The sequence below is a fragment of the Carcharhinus amblyrhynchos genome, chromosome 7 (assembly GCF_965287045.1).
Source record: "Carcharhinus amblyrhynchos chromosome 7, sCarAmb.v2.hapA, whole genome shotgun sequence".
NCBI classification, from domain to species: Eukaryota; Metazoa; Chordata; class Chondrichthyes; order Carcharhiniformes; family Carcharhinidae; genus Carcharhinus; species Carcharhinus amblyrhynchos.
In genome coordinates this window covers 112330413-112355231 of record NC_137330.1, presented here as the reverse complement: position 1 = coordinate 112355231, position 24819 = coordinate 112330413, and the positions used below count along the sequence as shown (strand labels likewise).

Below are 24819 nucleotides of genomic sequence, written 5' to 3'. Positions count from 1 at the left end.
GTTGTAATCAGTATATAAAAGGTTAAGCACAGACATTGAGTACACTACCTTCGTTCTTCTAAATTCACAACGCACCTTGCTATGGTCAAACTTGGAGTGGTACCGTAAGGGAGTTATATTTTACCCCTGCTCAAGCAGCTGTAACAGGAAGGAAATTGGCCAGGCTTGTGCATTCTGGATTACATGTAACTCCAGATTTCAGCAATGTGGTTGACTCTTAATTACCTTCTGAACTTGCCAAGCAAGCCACCTAGTTCAAGGACAATTAGGGAAGAGTGATAAATGTTTGCTTTGCCAGTGAACCCATGAAAGAACAAAGAAAAAAAGAGTGAGAGTGGATGTTGCATGCAATCATCCCCATTTTATTGGGCTATTTGTACATTTTGTCCTTGTGGATATGCTCCCCTTGCAATTTCCAAAAGTAAGACTTGGCTTGGGTGACTGTCGTGGCGCAAGAGGCAGGTATGAGTCAGACCTGCATCACAGCAACACCCAGAACACCTCACTGTTGATGGCCAAGTTCTTGCCACAAACGAGAAGGAGTGCCACTTCCAGTTTTGTTTGATTTTAGTACGTTTCACCTAGTTCTTGATGCACACTCTGGCCTCTCTGAAAGATATTCCCAGCACCTTCAGTTGACCTGAACAGATAGTGAAGGATCAAAGGATTGGTTGGCTCAATTCCCCATCAACATGGCCTCACATTTACTGTGATTTACTCTGACTCCCAAGGCCAGTTGGAACTGGTCACAGATGCCCATTCGTCCGTGCTCATTAGTAGGTCCAAGCAGAAGATGGTGCTGTCATTCATGTAAAGAGAGACACTAGTATGAGCTACCTAGGATCACCATCCCCCTTCTGCCCGTATCCTTCCAGGCAAAAGGTTTAATTCAACGTACAACCAAGTAAAGGAGGGGGAATCCAGCCCTGCCAGGCTCCAGGTTTGTTTGAAATGCTTAACAATTCCCACCTGTTAAATAAGACAGTGCTAATGATTCTTATGGAGAGCAGTTGAAATCAATTGCATAGTCACTTCCCAGTGTGAAGAGCATACGCATACAATGGTTCAGCAAAGGTCTTCTCCTAGTCCAAGCTAATTCGATAAGTGCTCACCCTCCTGTCCAGTACATAGACAATCACAGCTCTGAGTGACAATCTATCAGATTTCTTCCTGCCAGATCTAATCCAGATACATCACCAGGTCCAGAGCAGACTTGACCAGTTAGGTGATAACCTTGGATAGAATTATGCACTCAACATTAAGCTGTAAAATGGGCTGTCAATTTTTGATCTCACCCTTCTTTTCCTCCTGTTTGTAGATATTGGGATGATGTTCCTGGTTTCTGACATGCTGCCAGCCAGCTACTCTCTTACACATTCCAGTCAAAGTCAATCTAGTTGCAGTGTCGAATACAACTGGGCTCATAAAGCCATTGCTTATGGAGTTTTACTCATCTCAAAGCATCGAATGACCTTTGGCAGATTGTCCAGTGTTAACTGATTGTCCTGAAACTCCCTTTGTTGTCATCTAAAACCTCTGAGATAAAGGACAGGAAGAACCGGGAGGCCGTGGTCTCTTTACGCTTCATGCTGTACAGCCTAACATAAAAGGATGTAATGGTTCTTCATGTATCTGGCTATGAAGATGCTATCCAGCCATGAAGATGCTATCCAGCCATCTACTTCCTTCAGAATGTTAATCACAGAGGCTACTTGGTGTACTTTTGAAAGAAGATATGAGAGCACATCTCATCCCGCTCCACAAAATGGACCTTGGAACTAAAGATGATCTTGCAGGACGCTGAGGCAAAGAGCGGGGCCTGTTGGCATTTCACCTTTTTGATTTTCTCCCTGACATTGACTCCCATCGGCCGCAGCTGGAGCAGGTTCTGCATGCTTTTTGGAGTTGGGGTATTTACTTTTGTCTGTCTTCCTGTCTGTCTCTCTCTCTCTCTCACCTTCAGAACACCTTTGAGGATGAAGGAATTTAAAATTTGCTTTGATGGCTTCTATCAATGCATCATGGAATCAGAAAAGTATTTTGTTGTGTTCTAAACTTTGCAATTCCTTTTTAAGTTCCTCGATGTTTCTGGAATCAGCAGTTTCACATTCGGATTCTATATTTCCTTGCCAACCTTCTAGTCTTCCGGTGAGTAATAGTCTGCCAGTGGAAAACAGTGGTCAGAGAAGGACTCTGGCATGACCATGAATGCTTGAGACACAAACAGGGAGATTGTTCTGGCACATTTCAACAGCCTGGTAGCTCTTCAGCCCTTTTCTGAGAAAGGATGTCCTTACTCTCGAGGGAGTCAGCAAAGGTTTACCAGGCTGATTCCAGGGATGGCTGGACTGATATATGAGGAGAGATTGAATAGGTTAGGATTGTTTTTGCTAGAGTTCAGACAAATAAGGGGGATCTCATAGAGATTTATAAAATTCTAACAGGACAAGACAGGGTAGATGCAGGGAGGATGTTCCCGATGATGGGGGAGTGCAGAACCAGGGGTCACAGTCTGAGGCTTCAGGATAGGCCATTTAGGACGGAGGTGAGGAGACATTTCTTCACCCAAAGAGTGGTGAGTCTGTGGAGTTCATTACCACAGGAAGTAGTTGATGACAAAACATTGAATCGCTAATCCCCCTAACCTACACATCTTGGAATACTAAGGGGCAATTTAGCATGGTCAGTCCACTTAACCTGCACATCTTTGGACCCATGGGAGGAAATCAGAGCATCCGGAGGAAATCAATGCAGACAAGAGGTAAACGTGTAAATTCCACAGTCACCCAAGGCCAGAATTGAACCAGTAAGGAATTAGCCACAAGGGACTATGGGAATCTCTTACTATTAGAGAGACAATTGGTTAAATAGCTTGAGGGGTACCATTCTGCATCAAGCAAGGGGCAGGCAAGGAGGTAGTTCTCAATCTACCTCAGTTCAGAACGGGAATTGAACCTGTGCTTTTTGCATTAGTTTGAACCACACACTAGCTACGTAGCCAACTGAGTTAACCAGCCCCCTTCAAAGGAATATAAATTGAGCTGAGACAATTTGTCCTCATAATTTAAACATTTCACCTGGTTTTGGTAGATGAACAAGCAGGGGTGGAGATGAGCAGTTACATCGACATCCTATTGATTGAAAGAGATTTATTGTTTTTGAGTCCCACATTTGTCTAGGAGTTTATCATTGATGTCACAAGATTTAACTACAGACCATCTAATGATAGCTGACATACACCAGTGCTTTCTCTAATAAAGCCTTGAGGACTTTAGGGGAAAGATTGTCTCTGCTTTTTAGCATGGGGGGGGGTGCATTTTCCCAACTAGCCCACACCTAGGCATGCTGAGGCAGACAACATGCATTGTACTGCTTCCTCACTTCAGTCTTTGCCACCTGAGGCTGTGTTGAATGCGCTGCTGACTGAATGTTCAACTGGGCGTGGCTGGCAGCAGCATGCATGGTTAGTGTTTCAGCTAGCTTGTACCTCTTAAAGGCAGCCTTTTCCTATCGAAGGGCGGCACAGTAGCACAGTGGTTAGCACTGTTGCCTCACAGCACCGGGGACCCCGGTTCAATTTGGGTTACTGTCCTGTGTGGAGTTTGCACATTCTCCCTGTGTCTGTGTGGGTTTCCTCCAGGTGCTCCAGTTTCCTCCCACAGTCCAAAAATGTGCTGGTTAGGAGGATTGGCCATGCTAAATTGCCCCTTAGAGTCAGGGGGATTAGGGTAAATATGTGGGATTACGGAGATAGAACATAGAACATAGAACATTACAGCGCAGAACAGGCCCTTCGGCCCACGATGTTCCGCCGACCAATTAAAAAAGCAATGACCCTCTAACCTAAACCAATCCCTTTCCATCCATAAACCTATCCACGGATCTCTTAAACGCCCCCAAACTAGGCGCATCTACAACTGCAGCAGGCAGGGTATTCCAATCCCTCACCATCCTCTAGGTAAAGAGCCTACCTCTGACATCCGTCCTATATCTACCACCCCTTAATTTAAAGCTATGCCCCCTCGTGCTAGCTTTCTCCATCCGAGGAAAAAGGCTATCACTGTCCACCCTATCTAAACCTCTAATCATCTTATATGTCTCAATAAGGTCCCCCCTTAGCCGCCTTCTTTCTAACGAAAACGAGATAGGGTCTGAATGGCCTCATTCTGCACTATAGGAATTCTATGGTAGATGTTCCATCATGATAAGACTGGGATTTATTGATTTTTTTTGTTCTGTTAGGAAAATCAAGACAGTTGCTGGGGGAGGTTGGATGAGTGGAGTTCAGGCTGGTGATCAGCTGTAATTTTATTTAACAGTAGGGCAGGCCCAAGAGACTGTATGCTCTATTCAAAGAACAAAGAACAAAGAAAATTACAGCACAGGAACAGGCCCTTCAGCCATCCAAACTTGCACCGACCATGCTGCCTGACTGAACTAAAACCCTCTGCCCTGCTGGGGACCATATCTCTCTATTCCCATCCTATTCATGTACTTGTCAAGATGCCCTTAAAAGTCACTACCATATCCGCTTCCACTACCTCCCCTGGCAACAAGTTCAAGGTACCCACAATCCTCTGTGTAAAAAATCTGCCTCGTACTTCACCTTTAAACCTTGCCCCTCGCACCTTAAACCTGTGCCCCCTAGTAATTGACTCTTCCACTCTGAGCAAAAGCTTCTATCCACTCTGTCCACAGCTCTCATAATCTTGTAGACTTCTATCAGGTCGCCCTTCAACCTCTGTCATTCCAGTGGGAACAAACAAAGGTTCTCCAACCTCTCCTCACAGCTAGCGCCCTCCATACCAGGCAACATCCTGGTAAATCTTTCTACACCCTCTCCAGAACACCCACATCCTTCTGGTAGTATGGTGACCAGAACTGAACACTATATTCCAAGTGCGGCCTAACTAAGGTTCTATAAAGCTGCAACAACTCCTGTATCATTCCATTAAAAACATGGACAGAGGTAATGAGATCCATGCTTGCAGTCATGCAGGTTCAGACTGCTGCCGAACAGCAGTGGATATCTCAATGTTCTGTGGGGCTTGCAGGCTCTCAGTAATCTTCCTCCAATAATTCAAAAACAGAAAATGCTGCAAAAACTCAGCAGGTCTGACAGGGTCTGTGGAGAGAGAATAGAGCCAACATTTTGGGTCTGGATAATCCTTCATCAGAGCTGACGATTACTTGGCATGTTTGAGGTGGCACCCTCAGGGAATGCCAATGGCTCTGGGGTGCACATATTGACAGCCCTCTCTGAAGATTAGAAAACGTGGAAAACAGTCGCAGGAGACGGCCATTCAGCCCTTTGAGCCTGCAGATGGCAGCATTCATTCTCCCATCATTGACACTGTATCAGGGCTTTTTCCTTTCAGCTAGCCCAGGCCACACCACTGCTGCCTCTGCCAAAGTGATGCAGCCTGAAACCCCCAAAAGCCCAGAACTGCTTGAAATCAGTCTTCAGAACCATCTGTGGTCTCCCACAGTGAAAGTAAGCAGCCTTCCAGCAGTGAGATTGTAGCCCCGCAACTCACACTGTATCGGAGAACCAGGACAAGCAAAGGTGCCTAAAACTAAGGGAAGGCATAACTGCAAACAGTTCAGTTTTGCATGTATTATTAGAGATTTTTTTATTCCAGTACAGACAGGGTTACTGAGTGAAGAAGCTGCCCTCCTCTCTCACATTTCCCTCACTGTGTTTATTCCAGTACAGACAGGGTTACTGAGTGAAGAAGCTGCCCCCCTCTCTCACATTTCCCTCACTGTGTTTATTCCAGTACAGACAGGGTTACTGAGTGAAGAAGCTGCCCCCCTCTCTCACATTTCCCTCACTGTGTTTATTCCAGTACAGACAGGGTTACTGAGTGAAGAAGCTGCCCTCCTCTCTCACATTTCCCTCACTGTGTTTATTCCAGTACAGACAGGGTTACTGAGTGAAGAAGCTGCCCTCCTCTCTCACATTTCCCTCACTGTGTTTATTCCAGTACAGACAGGGTTACTGAGTGAAGAAGCTGCCCCCCTCTCTCACATTTCCCTCACTGTGTTTATTCCAGTACAGACAGGGTTACTGAGTGAAGAAGCTGCCCTCCTCTCTCACATTTCCCTCACTGTGTTTATTCCAGTACAGACAGGGTTACTGAGTGAAGAAGCTGCCCTCCTCTCTCACATTTCCCTCACTGTGTTTATTCCAGTACAGACAGGGTTACTGAGTGAAGAAGCTGCCCCCCTCTCTCACATTTCCCTCACTGTGTTTATTCCAGTACAGACAGGGTTACTGAGTGAAGAAGCTGCCCTCCTCTCTCACATTTCCCTCACTGTGTTTATTCCAGTACAGACAGGGTTACTGAGTGAAGAAGCTGCCCTCCTCTCTCACATTTCCCTCAGTGTGTTTATTCCAGCACTGACAGGGTTACTGAGTGAAGAAGCTGCCCTCCTCTCTCACATTTCCCTCAGTGTGTTTATTCCAGTACTGATAGGGTTACTGAGTGAAGAAGCTGCCCTCCTCTCTCACATTTCCCTCAGTGTGTTTATTCCAGTACAGACAGGGTTACTGAGTGAAGAAGCTGCCCTCCTCTCTCACATTTCCCTCACTGTGTTTATTCCAGTACTGACAGGGTTACTGAGTGAAGAAGCTGCCCTCCTCTCTCACATTTCCCTCACTGTGTTTATTCCAGTACTGATAGGGTTACTGAGTGAAGAAGCTGCCCTCCTCTCTCACATTTCCCTCAGTGTGTTTATTCCAGTACAGACAGGGTTACTGAGTGAAGAAGCTGCCCTCCTCTCTCACATTTCCCTCAGTGTGTTTATTCCAGCACTGACAGGGTTACTGAGTGAAGAAGCTGCCCTCCTCTCTCACATTTCCCTCAGTGTGTTTATTCCAGTACTGATAGGGTTACTGAGTGAAGAAGCTGCCCTCCTCTCTCACATTTCCCTCAGTGTGTTTATTCCAGTACAGACAGGGTTACTGAGTGAAGAAGCTGCCCTCCTCTCTCACATTTCCCTCAGTGTGTGTATTCCAGCACTGACAGGGTTACTGAGTGAAGAAGCTGCCCTCCTCTCTCACATTTCCCTCTCTGCTGCTGCTTTGGGCTGAGGGGTGTTTGCTGTAAAATGGCGGACGGAGAGCTGAATGTGGACAGTCTGATAGCTCGGCTCCTGGAAGGTGAGTGGAAGCATCGGCTTGAAGACGCCTTTCTTCTTCATCCTTGGCGTTGTTGATTATATATATTTTTCTCTCTCTCTCTCTGGAGCGATGATGGGAAGGCGAGGTCGGGTTTTGTGCGATGCTTATCCCCTCTCTGTCTCTCCTCGGCTCTTTCAGACAAAAGCTTGCTCTGTGTCGGGCGGGCGGGCAGGTTTTTTTTTGGGGGGGGGGGGGGCTGTCGGCTGTCGGCTGGAGGGAAAGGGGGAAAATGTTCCGTGATGATCCTGTAGATGTGAAAGGGTTTTTTTTCCCGGGGGTAGCGGCCTGCTCGGGACTCCGGGGCCTCGGTGTTGTGGTGCGGCTTGTCCCGGCTCCGGTGGCGGGAAGGGAGCGAGCCAGCGGCCGTTTAACCGGCGACAGATTCAAATTCTTGTCAGCCGGCCCTGGCCAGGCTGTCCCTGGACACAGGCTGTAATCCAGTGGGCATTTACATTCTGTCCAAATTCAGCTTTTTTTTTCCTTTTAAATTCAGTTTTTCTTCTGTAGAAAAACAGTGCTAATGTTTCTTTCCCATTTTGTGATTTCCATTTCTATCACAGACTTTTATTGTGATTTCCAGTCTCACATTTAAAACTCACTTTTATTTCTCCAAGGCTTTGGCTTTGAGGGAGCTCGAGTCCCTGCCTCACCTCTTATTTCTGCAGGCTGGCTTGGACCAGTACATTTTTTGACATTGTCTTACCTTTCTTTTGTGACGGGAAACTTATTTTGGGTGTAGATCCTCAGTGTGCTCCTGGGGTGTTTTGTTGACTTTTTTATATATATGGTCAGGAAAGATGTGATTGTGGGGCTCCCCAGTCCATTCCTTACAAGGATACTTTCTCTCAGTCTTGCCTGATGTCAACTCTCTGGAAATATTTAATGTGTCGTGCTTGTGGGTGTGTGTTTTTTTTTCCCCCCCTCCCAGTAGCGGCATTCTCCTTATTTTGGATTTTGTTTTGAAATGTTTTTGGAACTTTTTTTTTGGAAGTTTGGACATCTTGTGAAAGGTGATGGGTGTGCAGCAAACAAATACATTTATGATGGACATTTGGTGCAACTTTGCTGGTGACTGAAGAGACCAAACCTTGAGAGGCAGCGTCTGCCATATGTTCTGCACTTGAAACTTCATTGTGGGTCATACTTGGTGGTATGTGTTGCCAAGCTCCTATAGCCACTGGTCTCGTGCTACACGCCAGCCTGTGGGAGGTATTGCCGTTTTCCTGAGGATATGTTGAAAAGAAGCAAAGCCTTGGAGTTATGAGATTTATTTGCACTTTTTTCTTCTATTTTTGTGAGGGAGGTGAATAAATATCAGAAGCAATCATAGATTAAGTCCTGAATAAAGCTGGTATGACATTAGCAATGTAATGACCTGCATTATTAGTGAAGCTGCCTAAATAACACTCGCAGGTAGTGTGTGTGTTTAGGACCTTGGTAGAGAAATTTGGATTTATTATATTGTAGCTCGCATTGAAATTAATGGGTTATATTGTGTGAGTTGGCTACACAATTTTGAGGGACTACTTTAATTCAGAGTTCATTTTATTTGGAAAAATAACCTTAGAAAATATTATCCTTTTGTTTTAAATGGAAAGGGCATGTTCAGTTTTCAAGGCCCACAAGGTTGAGTCACCATAGCACTTGAGTGGATGGGGAGGGGTGTGGGGGTGTGATGTGTGTGGTATAATCACTGGGGATTGTAAAGCAGACATCAAGAACTTCAGATTGTCTGATAAATGTACCAGAAGCTGATGATTGTAGCTCAAAATCAGAAAATTGGCTCATCGAGAGAGCGCTGGTGTATCTTTTAGTTTTTTCCCTGCTAATTTTCCCTCCTTTCTGAATGACATAGCCTTGGTTCCTTAGACCAAGATTGCATTCTGACACCTTGCTCAAAACTCATTCTTAGAAACATAGAAAGTAGAAACAGGAGTAGGCCATTCGGTCCTTTGAACCTACTCCACCGTTCATTTTGATCATAGCTGACCATTGAATTCAACATCCAGATTTCCCCCTTTCTTCCACCCCCCCCATATCCCTTAAGCTCCAAGAGCTATATTTAATTTCTCCTCACCTTAATAATAAAAGGTTACTCCGTGACCCCTAGTTCTAGACTCTCCCACCATTGGGAACATTCTTTCTGAATATACCCTGTCGGAATTTTATAAGTTTTTATAAGATCCCCTCTCACTCTTCTAAACTAATATAATCCTAACTGACTTAATGTCTCCTCATATGACAGACCTGCCATCCTAGGAATCAGCCTGGTAAACCTTTGCTGTACTCCCTCTATAGCAAGGACATTCTTCCTCAGATAAAGACACCAAAACTGCACACAGTATTCCAGATGTGGCCTCACCAAATGCCGATACAATTGCAGCAATACATCCCTATCCCTGTGCACGAATCCTTTTGCTATGAAGACCAACATACCATTTGCCTTCTTTACTATTTGCTGTAGCTGCACGTTTACTTTCAGCAACTGATTGACGAGGACTCCAAAGTCTCGCTGAATATCCACCTCTCCCGATTTACACCCATGCAAGTAATAACCTGTCTTATTATTACTACCAAAGTGGATAACCTCATATTTATCCATATTATACTGCATCTGCCATGCAGATGCCCACACATTAAGCCTGTCTAAATTACGCTGAAGCATCTCTGCACTCTCCTTATAGCTCACCCCCCTCCCTCCCACCCAGTTTTGTATAATCTGCAAATTTGGCGATAATACATTCAGTTCCCTGTTCCAAACCATTAATGTATAATGTGAATAGTTGGGGTCCTAGCACAGATCTTTGTGGAACTCCATTAGTTGCTGACTGACAGTCAGAAAAAGGCCCATTTATGCCAACTCTTTGTTTCCTATCTGCTAACCAGTTTTCTATTCATCTCAAGACGTTATCTGCAATCCCATGTACTTTGACTTTACTTAATAGTCTGTTATGTGAGACTTTGTCGAAAGTCTAAATAAACTACATCCACTGGTTCTCCTCGGTCAACTCTAATGTTACATCCTCAAAAAATTCCAATTGATTCATCAAGTATGATTTCCCTTTTGTAAATCCATGCTGATTTTGATTGATTATACCACTGCCTTCCAAATGCTGAGTTATGAAATCGTTCATAATAGACTCTAGCAATTTCCCCAGTATCGACGTAAGGCTCACTGATCTATAATTCCCTGTTTTCTCTCTACCTTCCTTTTTGAATAGCAGGCTTACATTACCTACCCTCGAATCTGTAGGAACTGTTCCAGAGTCCAGAATTTTGGAAAATAATCACCAGTGGATTTACTATTTCCAGGGCCACTCTTAAGCACTCTGGGATGAAGATTGTCAAACCTGGAGATTTATCCACTTTCAATCCCATCGATTTCCCCAAAACCATTTCTCCATTAATGCTGATTTCATTCGGCCCCTCACTAAAACATGTTTCTCTCAGCACTTCTGGCACATTATTCATGTTTCCCTTTGTGAAGACTGAAGCAAAGTTCAAATTTAATTCCTCCGCCATTTCTTTATTCACTGTTGTGAATTCTCCCATTTCTGACTGTAAGGGGCCTACATTTGTTTTTGTCAATCTTTTTCTTGTCCACATCTGCGCATTTCCAATAGAAGAAAGTGAGGGGCTGATTGATCTATACCATTTTGGGATGTTCAGACCAGTTCTACTGTCTTTACCATTTTCTTGTGGGTGACATTCTCTAATTTAGCACAGACAGTAGATTGAATGTGGGGCCTTCCCAGAGTCTATGACTCATCTAATTTTCTCAACCAACTGGAGTCATGAAAGTAATTACTGTTTCTTTGCTGCGTTTATAAATCCTGATGCAAGTTAGATCTTTGGTGCACAGGGGAGATGTCATGGCTAGTAGCTTAATGTGATAAATGTTATTGCAAATCATTGAATAATACTGTGCACAATGCTGTCTGCCGTACCAAAATTCTACACTAGCAGTATTGTTGTACCAACAGTAGTGTTGTGGTGAATGAATGTTGCAAACTGAAAGAAATTTATTGTTGGAAAAGCCTAAAGGAGTGCAGCTGCTGCTCAGGACAGATGCATCAGTGTTTATTTAACTCTGCTCAAAATAATGGTCCCTAATAATGCGTTAGTTTAACAAAAAGGATGGTGGATGTTTTTCTTTCATTTTTGCTTCTTTTTTTAGCCTAAACTTCTGGGCAGCTATAGTTTTGAGCAAAATACACTGAGGGTGATATAACTTGGATATTTGTTACTCTAAGATTATAAATTTCATAACTTTACATTTCATTTAGTGTTAAATGTGATTGTTCATTGTAACAAGTAATAATTACTCAAAAACGGTCTTGTCTCCATTCATCTTGTCTCTTGGTCAGCTGGACTGAGAGTTGCAGTTGTGATTTGATTGTGTCTGCTATCAAATTACTATCAAGATAACTGCACTGCCTGGGAAGGTAGTGAAGAGTGGAAAACTTACAGCCTTTAAAAAATATTTGGATGACCGCTTGAAATATCATAACATTCAAGGATATGTGGCAATTGCAGGAAAAAGTGATTAGTGTGCCTTTAGTAGTAGTTATTGTCAGTGCAGACTCTGAGTCAAAGGACCTTTTCTTCATTGTGCTGCCCTCAGGTCAAAATCCTAGAATTCCCTCCCTAATTGTCAACCCATGGCACATGGACTGCCGCATTTCAAGAAGGTCGCTCACCATCATCTTCTCGAGCAATAAATGCTGGCCAGCAAGTGATGTCCATGTCCCACAAATGAATGAAAAAAAGATTCTGACTGTAAATTGAGTCCAATTGAGACAGTTAAGCTGGTTTGCTTGCCCTTAATTTTAATTTTGAATTTTACTTTTTGTTTAATCTGGAAGATGGATTGCATTAAATTAAAGCTTACCTTTTCAGGGTTAAAATATTTTCGAGGCTAACGCAAGTTAACATAGAAAAGGGGGAAGAATTGCATCTATGGAACAACCTCTTAGTACGGCAGTGAATTGTCAGACCAGATTATATAGTTAAGCCCATTGTAGGTCTTGAAACCACCACCTCCCAGCACAAAGGTAGTGCTAGTGAGCCAAGCTGAAACTGCAGGCTGGTAGGAGAAATAATTGTTACGGGTAATGGAATTTGCCTAGTTGGTTGACCAATTGACATCTCATTTTTAATTACCTGCAAGAATTTATGCCACTTGTGAAGAGATGCAGATCATCGATGTTAAATTTGTTAATCAAATGCTACATGTGGCTACCTTTCCTGTCTATTCATAGCAGCTGTAAAAGCACCATGGATTCCAAATTTGTCATGGGATTAGTTACTTTTGCTGTATTATTGGCACTGCAAATATGAGATTTTTTTCAATATGTGGGTGGTATCATCCCTGTATTTCTTGTCCAAATCTGATGCCCTCTTTTGATTGCAAGCTGGTATGGGAATAAGAGGGCAGCCAGTCTGCCCTTGGGCTTCTGCCAGTGCCACTCCATGTCAACATTTTTGCACCTCCCCCCCAAAGCTATGGAGCAATGCCTCGCTTCTTGGCATCATCCATGCAAGATCACCATTCTAATTGAGAATTTGTCTGGGAATTTACTGTATTTCCTGCTATTGGCTTGGACCTGTAAATCTGTGATCTAAAATTTGATGACAATTCCAAAAAATAAATTTTTAGAATAACTAGAAGGAACTGAACTGGGAAACAACTAACAGTAAGCCTCTGTGTGACATGGACATCATTTGTCATCATTGTCAGAACTAAGCAGTCAGCAAAACGGTTTAATGGGCCTGATTTTGCTGAAAAATGATGGCACTTGAACAATATGTATCATTATTTGTGGATAACATGACCAGCAGCTTTTGGCAATGAAGAGTTAACCGGTGAACTGCAAGCCACCGCAGGTTGCTATTAATTTGCCCAGGTGTGCTGTTAACTTCATGTAAACAGCATCTTGTGGTTTCATGGTAATCTAATTTTCATGACGTTTATTTGCACACTCTTGCTGGGTCAAAATCCTGGAACTCCCTCCTTGACAGCATTGTAATGTACCTACTGGACTGCAACATTTCAAAAAGCTGGCTTGCCATCATCTTTGAAAGGGTCTGAGTCATTATAGCACTGAAGGAGGCAATTCCACCCATCAAATTTGGGATGGGCAATAAATGCTGACAATGCCAATGACTCTTGCATCTCAAAGATGAATATTTTAAAAAAAACAAGCATTAAACTCACCACAGGAAGTTGCGTCTATTAATTATCAAGTAAATGTCCTTTTATGCATGTAGTAATTGTTAATGACCTCTAGTCAATCTCTGTATCCCAGAAAGTAAAGAGTTGTAAGTGTGGAGCTTATGGAATTTCCAAATGAAGAAAAACTGCCTCGAGAGGACCAGCCCCGAGAACAAAGGTGTGAAAGGCTCTTGTATTCTTCAGAAGGGAGGTAGTGGAAGAATCACTTAGTATAATCTTTTATAGAAGGTGCAATATCTGTCAAATGACCATGCTATTGAGAATCAGTTGAAAATTTTTGTAGTTGTAAAAGTGTAATTTTGTCACCAGACTGTGCCCACCAGGATGGCCGTGGGCAGGGAGGAAGTTGGTGGGCTACAATGCTCAGAAGCACAGATTTGAAGGGAGAGTTGGAAAATCAGTCATGTTTCCAACTCCGGGTTGCAGTCAATCCCATCGGCTCATACTAGAAACTGAAAGCTGGGGCAGCACAGTGGCACGTTGCTTAACACCACTGCCCCACAATGCCAGGGACCCGGGTTCCATTCCAGCCTTGGGTGACTCTGGAGTTCATACTTTTTCCCCATGTCTTCGTTGGTTTCCTCCTGGTGCTCTGAGTTCCTCTGCCAATCCAAAGATGTGCAGATTAGGGGTATTGACCATGCTGAATTTCCTCTTGGCCTCCCAAGATGTGTAGGCTAGGGAGATTAGTGGGGATTAATGGACCTGGGAACGATGCTGTGTCAAAGAGTCAGTGCATACTCAATGGGCCGAATGGTCTCCTTTTGCACTGCAGGGATTCTCTGATTCTATAGATTCTATGAAGGTAGGTTTTGGAATTGCCCTGATAGATTATATAGCTGGCATGTGGACGGAGGTACTAGATGATTTCTGGTATCCTTGGACCGATGGCACCTTTTTTAGAATTGGAAAACTCGGAGGGAAAGAAACAATCTAATTCAGTTTTATGTTTGAAGGTTGACAGAGAATGGTTAATGTGGGGTTGTTTTCCTTAAAGCAGAGAAGATTCAGAGGGGCTGTTTAAAATTGTGCGCTGTTTTGTGTGTGTAACTACGGAACAGTTCTTTCAGTGAAAGAAGGGGCTGTTAAGGGGGGAAATGGCTGAGTAAAGACAGCTTTTTCAAAGAGCCAACTCAGACATAATGGGCTGAATAGCCCCCTCCTGTGCCTCAAGATTCTACAGATAGGTAACAAGATAACATGGATTTTAAATTCTTCTGCCCATCAGTTACAAACAGGCAATAAGAACATAAGAAATAGGAGCAGGAGTAGGCCATCTGGCCCTTCGAGCCTGCCCCGCCATTCAATAAGATCATGGCTGATCTGTCGTGGCTCAGTTCCACTTTCCCGCCCTCTCCCCATAACCCTTAATCCCCTCTCTTATCAAAAACCCATCAACCCGCTTCTTAAAAATATTTAGCGAGGCAGCCTCCACCACTTCAACGGGCAGAGAATTCCAGAGATTCACCACCCTTTGAGTGAAGAAGTTCCTCCTCAACTCCGTTCTGAACCGCCCCCCCTTTATCTTGAGGCTGTGCCCCCTAGTCCTACTGTCTTTTTTGAGCGGGAAGAGTCTTTCCACCTCTATCCTATCCATCCCATTCATCATCTTATACGTCTCAATGAGATCTCCCCTCATTCTTCTAAACTCTAACGAGTACAAGCCTAGTTTATTCAGCCTCTCCTCATAGCTCAACCCCCTCAACTCCGGTATCAGCCTAGTAAACCTCCTCTGCACTCCCTCCAAGGCCAAAATATCCTTGCGCAGGTGCGGCGCCCAAAACTGCACACAGTACTCCAGCTGCGGCCTCACCAATGCCCTATACAGCTGCAGCAAGACCTCCCTACTTTTATATTCAATCCCCCTCGCTATGAAGGCCAGCATCCCATTCGCCTTCCTGACCACCTGCTGCACCTGCAGGCTGGGTTTTTGCGACTCATGCACAAGGACCCCGAGGTCCCTCTGCACCGTCGCCTGCTGCAATGTCGCACCAATTCCATTTCCATGTTCTTTCATTATTGCTATTAATCTCTTATGCAGAATTTTATTAAAATGCTTTCTAGAATTCCATATTAACAACATTTCCCTCTCCATCATTGTAAGGATCTTAATTAGATTTGTTGAACATTACCTACGCCACACAAATCTATGCCAACTCTCTTTGATTTCATAAGTGCTCAGTCACACTATAGGTTCCGGTAGTTTCCACACAACTGATGTATTTATAGGTCTGTAGTTACTTGCTTTCTCCCTCATTCCTCTCTTAAGTAGAGGTAGCTTTTGCTGTCTTCCCATCCAAAGGAATTATTCTGGAATCCAGCGAACTTTGGAAAATGTGTGACTCACGCATCTGTAATTTTCTGCACCCATTCACCTTGTATATCTCAAGTCAATACTTTCTCCACTTTTCTCTGCTTTGGAGAGTTCCCTGCTGGTTTTGTGTATTGTTTTCTTTATCCCTGAAGTTTCTTTCTCTTATTCCTTTATGCATCTTACGTTATTGTATCCCTTTTTGAGATTTGTACGTTGCAACAGTCAACTGGATTTCCACTGTTTTTGGCTTGATATTGCCTCTTCTCTCATTTATTAACCAAGGTTACTGAATTATATAAGTGAAACCCATGCATATAAAAAGAAAAGATTTGAATCTGTTTGGTGCATTTCACGCCCTCAATATCCAAAAGTATTTTATAGCCAATGGGGAGGCAATGGCCTAGTGGTATTATTGCTAGACTATTAATCCAGAAACTCACCTAATGTTCTGGGACCCAAGTTCGAATCCCACCACAGCAGATGGTGGAATTTGAATTCAATAAAAAGTATCCAAAATGAAGAATCTACTGATGACCGTAAAGCCATTGTCGTTTGTCAGAAAAACCCATCTGGTTCACTAATGTCCTTTAGGGGAGGAAATCTGCCATCCTTACCTGGTCTGGCCTACATGTGGCTTCTGAGCCAAAGCAATGTGGTTGACTTTCAACTGCCCCCGGGTAACTGGGGATGAGCAAAAATACTGGGCAGCTAGCGATGCCCATGTTGCATGAATGATTTTTTTTTAAGAAGTAGTTTTAAAGTAAAGATTCTCGCAGTTATGCACTGAGATGTTAGCCTAGATTATGTGTATAACTCTCTGGAGTCAGATTAGAATTCACAACCTTCGGACTTGGGACAAGACTGGCGATATGCACTGGTTGTATGTCATATCAAATATTTCTTCTCACTGACCTACATTGGTCCCTAGTCAAGGAACATCTTGATTTTAAAATTCTTGTCCTCATTTTCAAATCCCTTCATGACCCCTCCTCCCTGTGTGTAATGTCCTCCATTCCCCGAACAGACCATACCCTGAGATATTTGCACTCATCTAATCCTGGCCTCCTGATTTTAATTGTTGTTGGTGGCCATGACTTCAGCTGCCTCAGCTCTAATCTCTTCCTCATACCACTCCACCCTGCTCATTTCTTCCCTATATCACTCCACCCCTCTAATATTTTTCCCCATACTTCTCCACCTCTCATTTCTTCCTTACACCACTCCACCTAATTTCTTCCCCGTACCCCCCACCACCACCCCTCTCATTCCTTCCCCATACCTCCCCCCCCACCCCTCTCATTTCCTTTCCTTCCAAAAACTTACTGCTTTGCCAAACTTTAATTATTTGATTGATTGGGTACAGAAAGAATGTCCCCCTCCTGTTGGGCGAGCATTACTACAAGCTATCAACATAAGATAGTCACTAGGGCATTCAGGGAAAACTATCTTATGCTGGTAAGTGATCAGAATGTAAAGGAAGTGGTTGAAGTGAATAATATGGATACATTTAAGGAAAGCTGGACAAGCATTTGAGAGAGAACGGATTGGAGGATTACAGTCTAGGACATAAATGAGGAAAGATTGAGTAAAACACAAATAGTGCATGAACTAGTGTTGAATGGCCTGTTTCTGTGCCATATAGCCTATGTATGTAATATCTTCTTGTGAGGCTCAGTGTTGCGTTATATATTCTGAAACACCTTTGGAAATTGCATTATGTTAAAGACACTATAAAATTCAAGTTGTTGAATACTTTCTACTTTGTGACTGTTTACTGTGATTAATTCATTCCTTACGTAAATTTAAACCTTGATTTGTGGCTTTCCCTCAGTTTTCTCAAACATAACATCAAATTCAGTCGTGCGTTACTTTAACAGAAAATGCTAGAAATATTTATTCCAGCAACATCTCAGGAGAGAGAGTTAATGTTTCGGATTGACCTTTTGTCGGAATTGAAAGAAGTTAGAGTGGTAATATATTTTAAGCAAGTATTAAGAAGAGGTCAAGAACAAAAGGAAAGTCTGTGATCAGGATGAAGGTAGGAGAGATTAAATGACAAATAATGATGCAAAGCAAAAGTTGTGCCACATGCATGCCTTCAACCTCTCCAGCACTGACTCTTTGTCTCAAAGCTGTCCTCTGCAGTTCCATTTCATGCTTTGTCTCATCTGGTGCTTTATCAATTTTATTCTACTTCAGGTGTCAAAGATCACAAACTTCAACTGCTAGATAATTGTGTCCTTCTGAATCCTCCTTTCCCTCCACTTTCATCTGGCACTATTGCTCCTTCCCAACTTGCCCTGTTGAGTTTTCAGTTCTCTTTCTGACGTTCTTATTCCCCTTCCATCTGGGTCCTTCTGACCATCTTTTCTGGACCTTTTAATTTTGGAACTGCCTGGAAATAGCCATTTCATTACTTCCCTTGCTCACTGTAACCTACCTTCCTCTAAACTTGTAGCACTACATTCTCTCAGATCCAACCCTGACAAGGGTGAGATGGTTGTTCCTTGGCTAACTGACCTGTAGCTAACTGACACACCTCCCTAACTTTGGGCATGACCGCATGAGGGAATGGTAGGTACATCATTGCTTCCAAGACTATTACTGACCTAATTCTCTTTGCAGACTTTCACTTCACAACTTTCAACTTCATAGTCCCCCATCTAACTATGGCCCCCTTTAATCACCTTTCTAAGGTCCATAAAAAGGACTGCTGTAATAAAGCAGTCATTTCAGCCTGTTGATGACATTATGAATGAAGTATTCTATCTCCCCTCTTATTTTCCTCCTCTTTTTCAGTCTCTTCCCATCTATATCTGCGATTTTCTGATGACCCATCACCACCTTCTTTCCTTTGAGTCACCATTTTAGAATGTGCATTATTATTTTAGCACATACAAAGGAGAGGAATCAGGGGAATTAATGGCAACTTTCAAATCAATTTAGTTTTAAAATTTTAGAAAATATGAAATTGGTGATCATGATAGTTAGAATCTGGAATGTACTGTATGAGAGTATAATGGTGGTGGATTTAATTATGGCTTTCAATAGAGGATCGAGTTACCTGAAGACAAAAAAAATTGCCGCGTTATGGGGAAAAGTCAAAAGTGGGACTAGTGAGTTGCTGTGCCAGCACAGGCATGATGGACCAAATAGTCTCCTGTACTATAATTTTAATTTTTTTCCTGCCTTCTGCCCTGTCAAAACGTTCCTTTTTTGTTCCCCAGCCCTTTCCTGGCCTCTGTACTTCAATTCTGTTGCTTCTCAAACTTTTTCCAGTTCTGACATTGATCTGTTTCTCTCTCCACAGAAGCTACCAGACCTGCTGAGTATTCCCAGCATTTCCTGTTTTAAGTTCAAATTTCAAACATTCACATTATTTGACACTATTGCCGTGCTAAATGGGATAGACTTCAAACAGATCCAGAAGCTCAAAGCTGGGGATTCACGAGGCATTGTGGGCCATCAGCAGCAGAAGATAGAATCATAGAACCCTACAGTGCAGAAAGAGGCCATTCAGTCCTTCGAGATGCACCGACCACAATCCCACCCAGGCCGTACTCCCATATCCCCACATACTTTACCCACTAATCCCTCTAACCTAGGCATCTCAGGACACCAAGGGGTAATTTTATCATGACCAATCAACCTAACCTGCGCATCTTTGAACTGTGGGAGGAAACCAGAGTACCCAGAGGAAACCGGGTGATGCAGGCACGAGGAGAATGTGCACACTCCACACGACAGTGACCTGAGCTGGGAATCGAACCCAGGTCCCTGGAGCTGTGAAGCAGCAGTGCTAACCACTGTGCTCCGCACCGCCCCATTGTACATTGAATTGTACTTCACCATAATCTGTAAGCTCGTGGCCTGCGTATCCGACACTCTACCATTACCAACAAGCCAGAGAGATCAACCTTGGTTCAGTGGAGAGTGTAGGAGGGCATGCCAGAAGCAGTACCAGGCATACCTAAAAATGAGATGTCAACCTGGTGAAGCGACAACACAGGTCTACTTGCATGCCAAACAGCAGAAGCATCAAGTAATAGACAAACCAGTCATGTGCCACAACCAGTGGATCAGATCTGCGGTCCTGTCACATCCAGTCATGAATGGTGGTGGGTAATTAAACAACTCACTAGAGGAGGAGGCTCCACAAATACCCCCATCTTCAATGATAGAGAAGCTTTTGTGCAAAAGGTAAGGCTGAAGCATTTGGAACAATTTTCAGCCAGTAGTGTCGAAACGATGATCATCTAAAGTAAAGTTTGTTTATTGTTGTCACAAGTAGGCTTATATTCACACTGAAATGAAGTTACTGTGAAAATCCCCTAGTCGCCACACACCAGTGTCTGTTTGGATACACTGAGGGAGAATTTTAGCATGGCCACTTCACCTAACATGCACCTCTTTGGACTGTGGGAGGAAACCGGAGCACCTGGAGGAAACCCATGCAGACGTGGGGAGAATGTACAGACTCCACACAGTGACCAAACCCGGGTCCCTGGTGCTGAGAGGCAGCAGTGCTAACCACTGTGCCACCATGACGCCCCTAAGCTTCCACCAGAAGTCACCAGTTGTGAGTCTTCAGCCAATTCAATTTACTCCACGTGATATCAAGAAACAGCTAAAGGCTATGGGCCCTGACAATATTCCAGCAATAGTACTGAAGGACTTGTGCTCCAGGACTTGCTGCACCCCTAGCCAAGCTGTTCCAGTACAGTCACAACATGACATCTACCTGGCAATATGAAAAATCGCCACAGTATGACCTATTCACAAGAAACAGGACAAATCCAGCCTGGCCAGCTATTGCCCCATCAACTTATTCTCTATTATCAGCAAAGTGATGGAAGGAGTCATCAACAGAGCTATCAAGTGGCACTTACTGAGCAATAACCTGCTCAGGGATGCTGTTTGGATTCTGGCAGCACCATTCAGCTCCTGATCTCATTAAGCCTTGGTTCAAACATAGATAAAAGCTGAACGCTACAGGCGAGACAAGAGTGACTGCCCTTGACATCAAGGCAGAATTTGACCAAAAATGGTATCAAGGAGCCCTAGCAAAACTGAAGTAATGGAAATCGAGGGAGGAACCTTGGTTGGTTTTCCCGGTTAGCGTCATAAGGGACGCTTGTGATGGTCAGAGGTCAATCATCTTTGCTTCAGAACATCGCTGCAGGAGTTCCTCGGGGTAGTGTCCTAGGCTCAACCATCTTCAGCTGCTCAGACTACTGACTTCCACCTTCTGAAGGGCAGCTAGGGGGCGGGCAATAAATACTGGCCTAGTCAGCAATGCCGACATCTCACGAATGAAATAAAAAAAACATTTGGTTTTGGGGTCAATTATAAATAATCTGAAATCAGTTTAATTATGCAAAGTCACTATTTAGATTGCCGATACTCATTTATTACTGTTTGGTTTCAATTTACAGTGGAAAACAGATGGTACTGTTCAGTTTTTTTCCAGCACGTTGGCATTATTGCTATGCTATTGCTCTCAGCACTGTGCTTTATGGAGCTGCTGACTGGCTGAAACTAAATAATTCAGGGCGGCATGGTGGCACAGTGGTTAGCACTACTGCTTCACAGTGCCAGGCACACAGGTTCGATTCCCGGTTTGGGTTATTGTCTATGTGGAGTTTGCACATTCTCCCTGTGTCTCTGTGGATTTCCTCCCACAATCTGAAAGATGTGCTGATTAGCTGCATTGACCCAGCAGGTGCCCGAGAGTGGCAACTAAGGGAATTTCACAGTAACTTCATTGCAGCATTATTGTAAGCCTTACTTGTGACTAATAAATAAATAAACTTTTAACTTTAAAAATGCTGGCCCAATCATCTACCCCACATGCCAAAAATGAATTTTTAAAAATCATGTTTATTTTGGCTGATGTGTAATCATACAAGATCACTGTAGCTTTTGAGACTTCTGTTACCTTTGTCCTATCCCCTTTGAACATCTCACTTGCACCCACCACACCAGTAACAAACTTGTAACCACTAGTATTTTCAACTGGTGTTGCATTACTTAGAATGCTCTCTCAGGCACCACTAAGTTTGCAAGGACAAAATATATAATTATAGCACAATGTTTTCACAGTTCAAGTGATAATATGAAAATGTTGCGTAGCCATCATTATGCTTTGCAGCAATTTTGGGAACAACACTGCAGTATTCGGTTGTCAGTAAAGAGATGCTAGAAAAGGCTTTGTAGTGTATGCAAGTCTGGTTAATTGAAGTTCCTTGCCATCAGTTTTAATTATGGAACAGGAAAGTGGTTTTGAATGATGCAGTGGATGGAATTTATAACGGTGAGCATCAAACGGGTTTCGGTTAGGCTTTCTTTCTATCTATCAGCAGTTGAGGTGTTTGTGAAAGGCTTAATAAATGCTGGTACCTATTAATAGTAACTAATCTGTCCAGCCCTGAAATTGTGGTCGAGAGAGAGGGCAGGTGGTGCTGAGAGACTTTGAGAGAGATTTTCTGTTAGCAAGTTGCTATGAAGTAGCTCCTCACTAAATTATCCTGGCAAATTGCTTGGTGATTCAAAATAGATCTGTGAACGTTAATTTGCAAAAGCTGAGAGGGGAAGAAAACAATCTAATTAGTGCACAGTGTTTGTCTCCACAGCTTTCATTGTTTCCCAACTGCTTTGCTCGGTGCTATTGAAAGTAGTTCAGAATTTTGAACATTTGTTTTCATGTTGAAAATCAATTAATTTTCTTACTCGTGCTTTGAATAAAGTAGTATAAATGAGCGATTAATATGGCGAACAGATTAGGAAGATAAATATATTGGAACAGTAGACTGTATGAATTAGAGGCGATTAAGTACAAAATAATAATGAAAGGAGAGAGCTGAAAGGATTGCATCAAATGATGCAATGGAGCAATAAGGCTCTACAGAAAAGTAGAATCAGAATGCCGCCTATAAAATCCCAGATTCCATGCAATAAAGGAATTTGATTTATTTAATCACTGGGGCCTAATTATACTTGTTAGCACTTGAGGAATGTAATCTCCAAAACAATGGCATAAATTCTGGAATCCTATTCTAAATATGTTATTCCTGCAACATGAAATTGTCACCCTGCGAATAATGCCTAAAATTCTTCTGGCTGAGGAAGTCATCTGAGTTGATGCCTTGCAGTTACTATGTTTGAATATCAGTATCCCAATACTGACTTTTATAACAGTTTCTTTTTAATACAATTGTTAACTTGTTATATTCATGCAAGTTAGCTTTTCCATGCAATTTGAATCTTTAGAGAGGTGTCCTTTGAGCTATAACCCATTTGCAAACCAGGAATGCACAATCCGATTTGCTCCAACTAAGATCAACTTTTCTACCCTTAGAAGAATTTAAAATCTTTAATCTTTTTCCTTCCTCATGCCACGTTATTTATGCCTGCCTGCTGCCATTAGCTTCTAGGTAATTTACGAAAGCAGTGTGAGTATAAAATCCTCTGATGCCACAATGCCAGTGTTTTGCTCATTGCTTTCCTATTTTTGTGTTTTTCAAACTTTTGTCGGGGAAAGCACATGCAAGTTCAGAAAAGGTAGCAAATGCTGACACATTATTAGTGGGTCCAGCTGTGTTCTAACTTCCAAAGAACATGACAATTGTCGTAGTAAAGCAGAATAGCCAGCAGAACCAGAGATCCTATGACTGTGGGTCCCACCTGCAATCTTGTGCAGATTCTCTAGGATTTGGGAACTAAAATTTGATACTTTTTCTGCAGCAGCAAACAGATCGATGGGGTGGTCGAAAATGTCCTGTCAGAGTTACCATATGTGTGCTTGTTTCTGATTTGTGTCAGAGTTGATCGTCTGTGAGTGCATATTAACGAGACAGGTCGATTCAGTGATGGCTTGTTTTCCTTCAGCCTACAACCTGTCCTTGCAAAAATCCTCCCCCAGTGCTTTGGCCAAGTTTGTGAACTCATCATAATAAGAATATAAGAACATAAGAAATAGGAGCAGGAGTAGGCCATCTAGCCCTTCGAGCCTGCCCCGCCATTCAGTAAGATCATGGCTGATCTGTCGTGGCTCAGTTCCACTTTCCCGCCCTCTCCCCATAACCCTTAATCCCCTCGCTTATCAAAAACCCATCAACCCGCATCTTAAAAATATTTAGTGAGGCAGCCTCCACCACTTCAACGGGCAGAGAATTCCAGAGATTCACCACCCTTTGAGTGAAGAAGTTCCTCCTCAACTCCGTTCTAAACCCCTCCCCCCCTTTATCTTGAGGCTGTGCCCCGTAGTCCTACTGTCCTTTCTGAGTGGGAAGAGTCTCTCCACCTCTATCCTATCCATCCCATTCATCATCTTATATGTCTCAATGAGATCTCCCCTCATCCTTCCAAACTCCAACGAGTACAAGCCCAGTCTATTCAGCCTCTCCTCATAGCTCAACCCCCTCAACTCCGGTATCAGCCTAGTGAACCTCCTCTGCACTCCCTCCAAAGTCAAAATATCCTTGTGTAAGTACGGCACCCAAAACTGCACACAGTACTCCAGCTGCGGCCTCACCAGTGCCCAATACAGCTGCAGCAAGACCTCCCTACTTTTATATTCAATCCCCCTCGCTATGAAGGCCAGCATCCCATTCGCCTTCCTGACCACCTGCTGCACCTGCAAGCTGGGTTTTTGCGACTCATGCACAAGGACCCCGAGGTCCCTCTGCACCGTCGCCTGCTGCAGTTTTTCGCCACGTAAGTAATAGTCCTTCCCACCATTATTCCTACCAAAGTGGACCACCTCGCACTTGCCAACATTAAATTCCATTTGCCATTTCCTGGCCCATTCGCCCAGCCTATCTAGATCCTTCTGCAGACTCTCCACACCTTCCGCGCAATTTGCCGTTCCACCAGTCTTGGTGTCATCAGCAAATTTCGACACCATACACTCAGTTCCCTCCTCCAGATCATCTATATAAATGGTAAATAGCTGAGGCCCCAGCACCGACCCCTGGGGCACGCCACTAGTCACCAACCGCCAATCTGAATAGCACCCATTGACCCCCCACTCTCTGCCTCCTATTTGACAGCCAATCCTCTATCCACGCTAACACCCTACCCCCA

At 43.4% G+C, this 24819-nt stretch overlaps 1 protein-coding gene across 1 annotated transcript in view; it reads left to right on the top strand.

Annotated features, from left to right (window-relative positions):
* The first annotated feature begins 7023 nt into the window (after positions 1 to 7023).
* Positions 7024 to 24819, top strand: part of LOC145345219 (serine/threonine-protein phosphatase PP1-beta catalytic subunit) — a 116574-nt gene continuing 98778 nt past the window's right edge. The window contains exon 1 of the mRNA XM_080192968.1: positions 7024 to 7165. Coding sequence (XP_080049094.1) covers positions 7114 to 7165 — 52 coding nt within the window. The 5' untranslated portion in view covers positions 7024 to 7113. The remainder of the gene's footprint in view (positions 7166 to 24819) is intronic.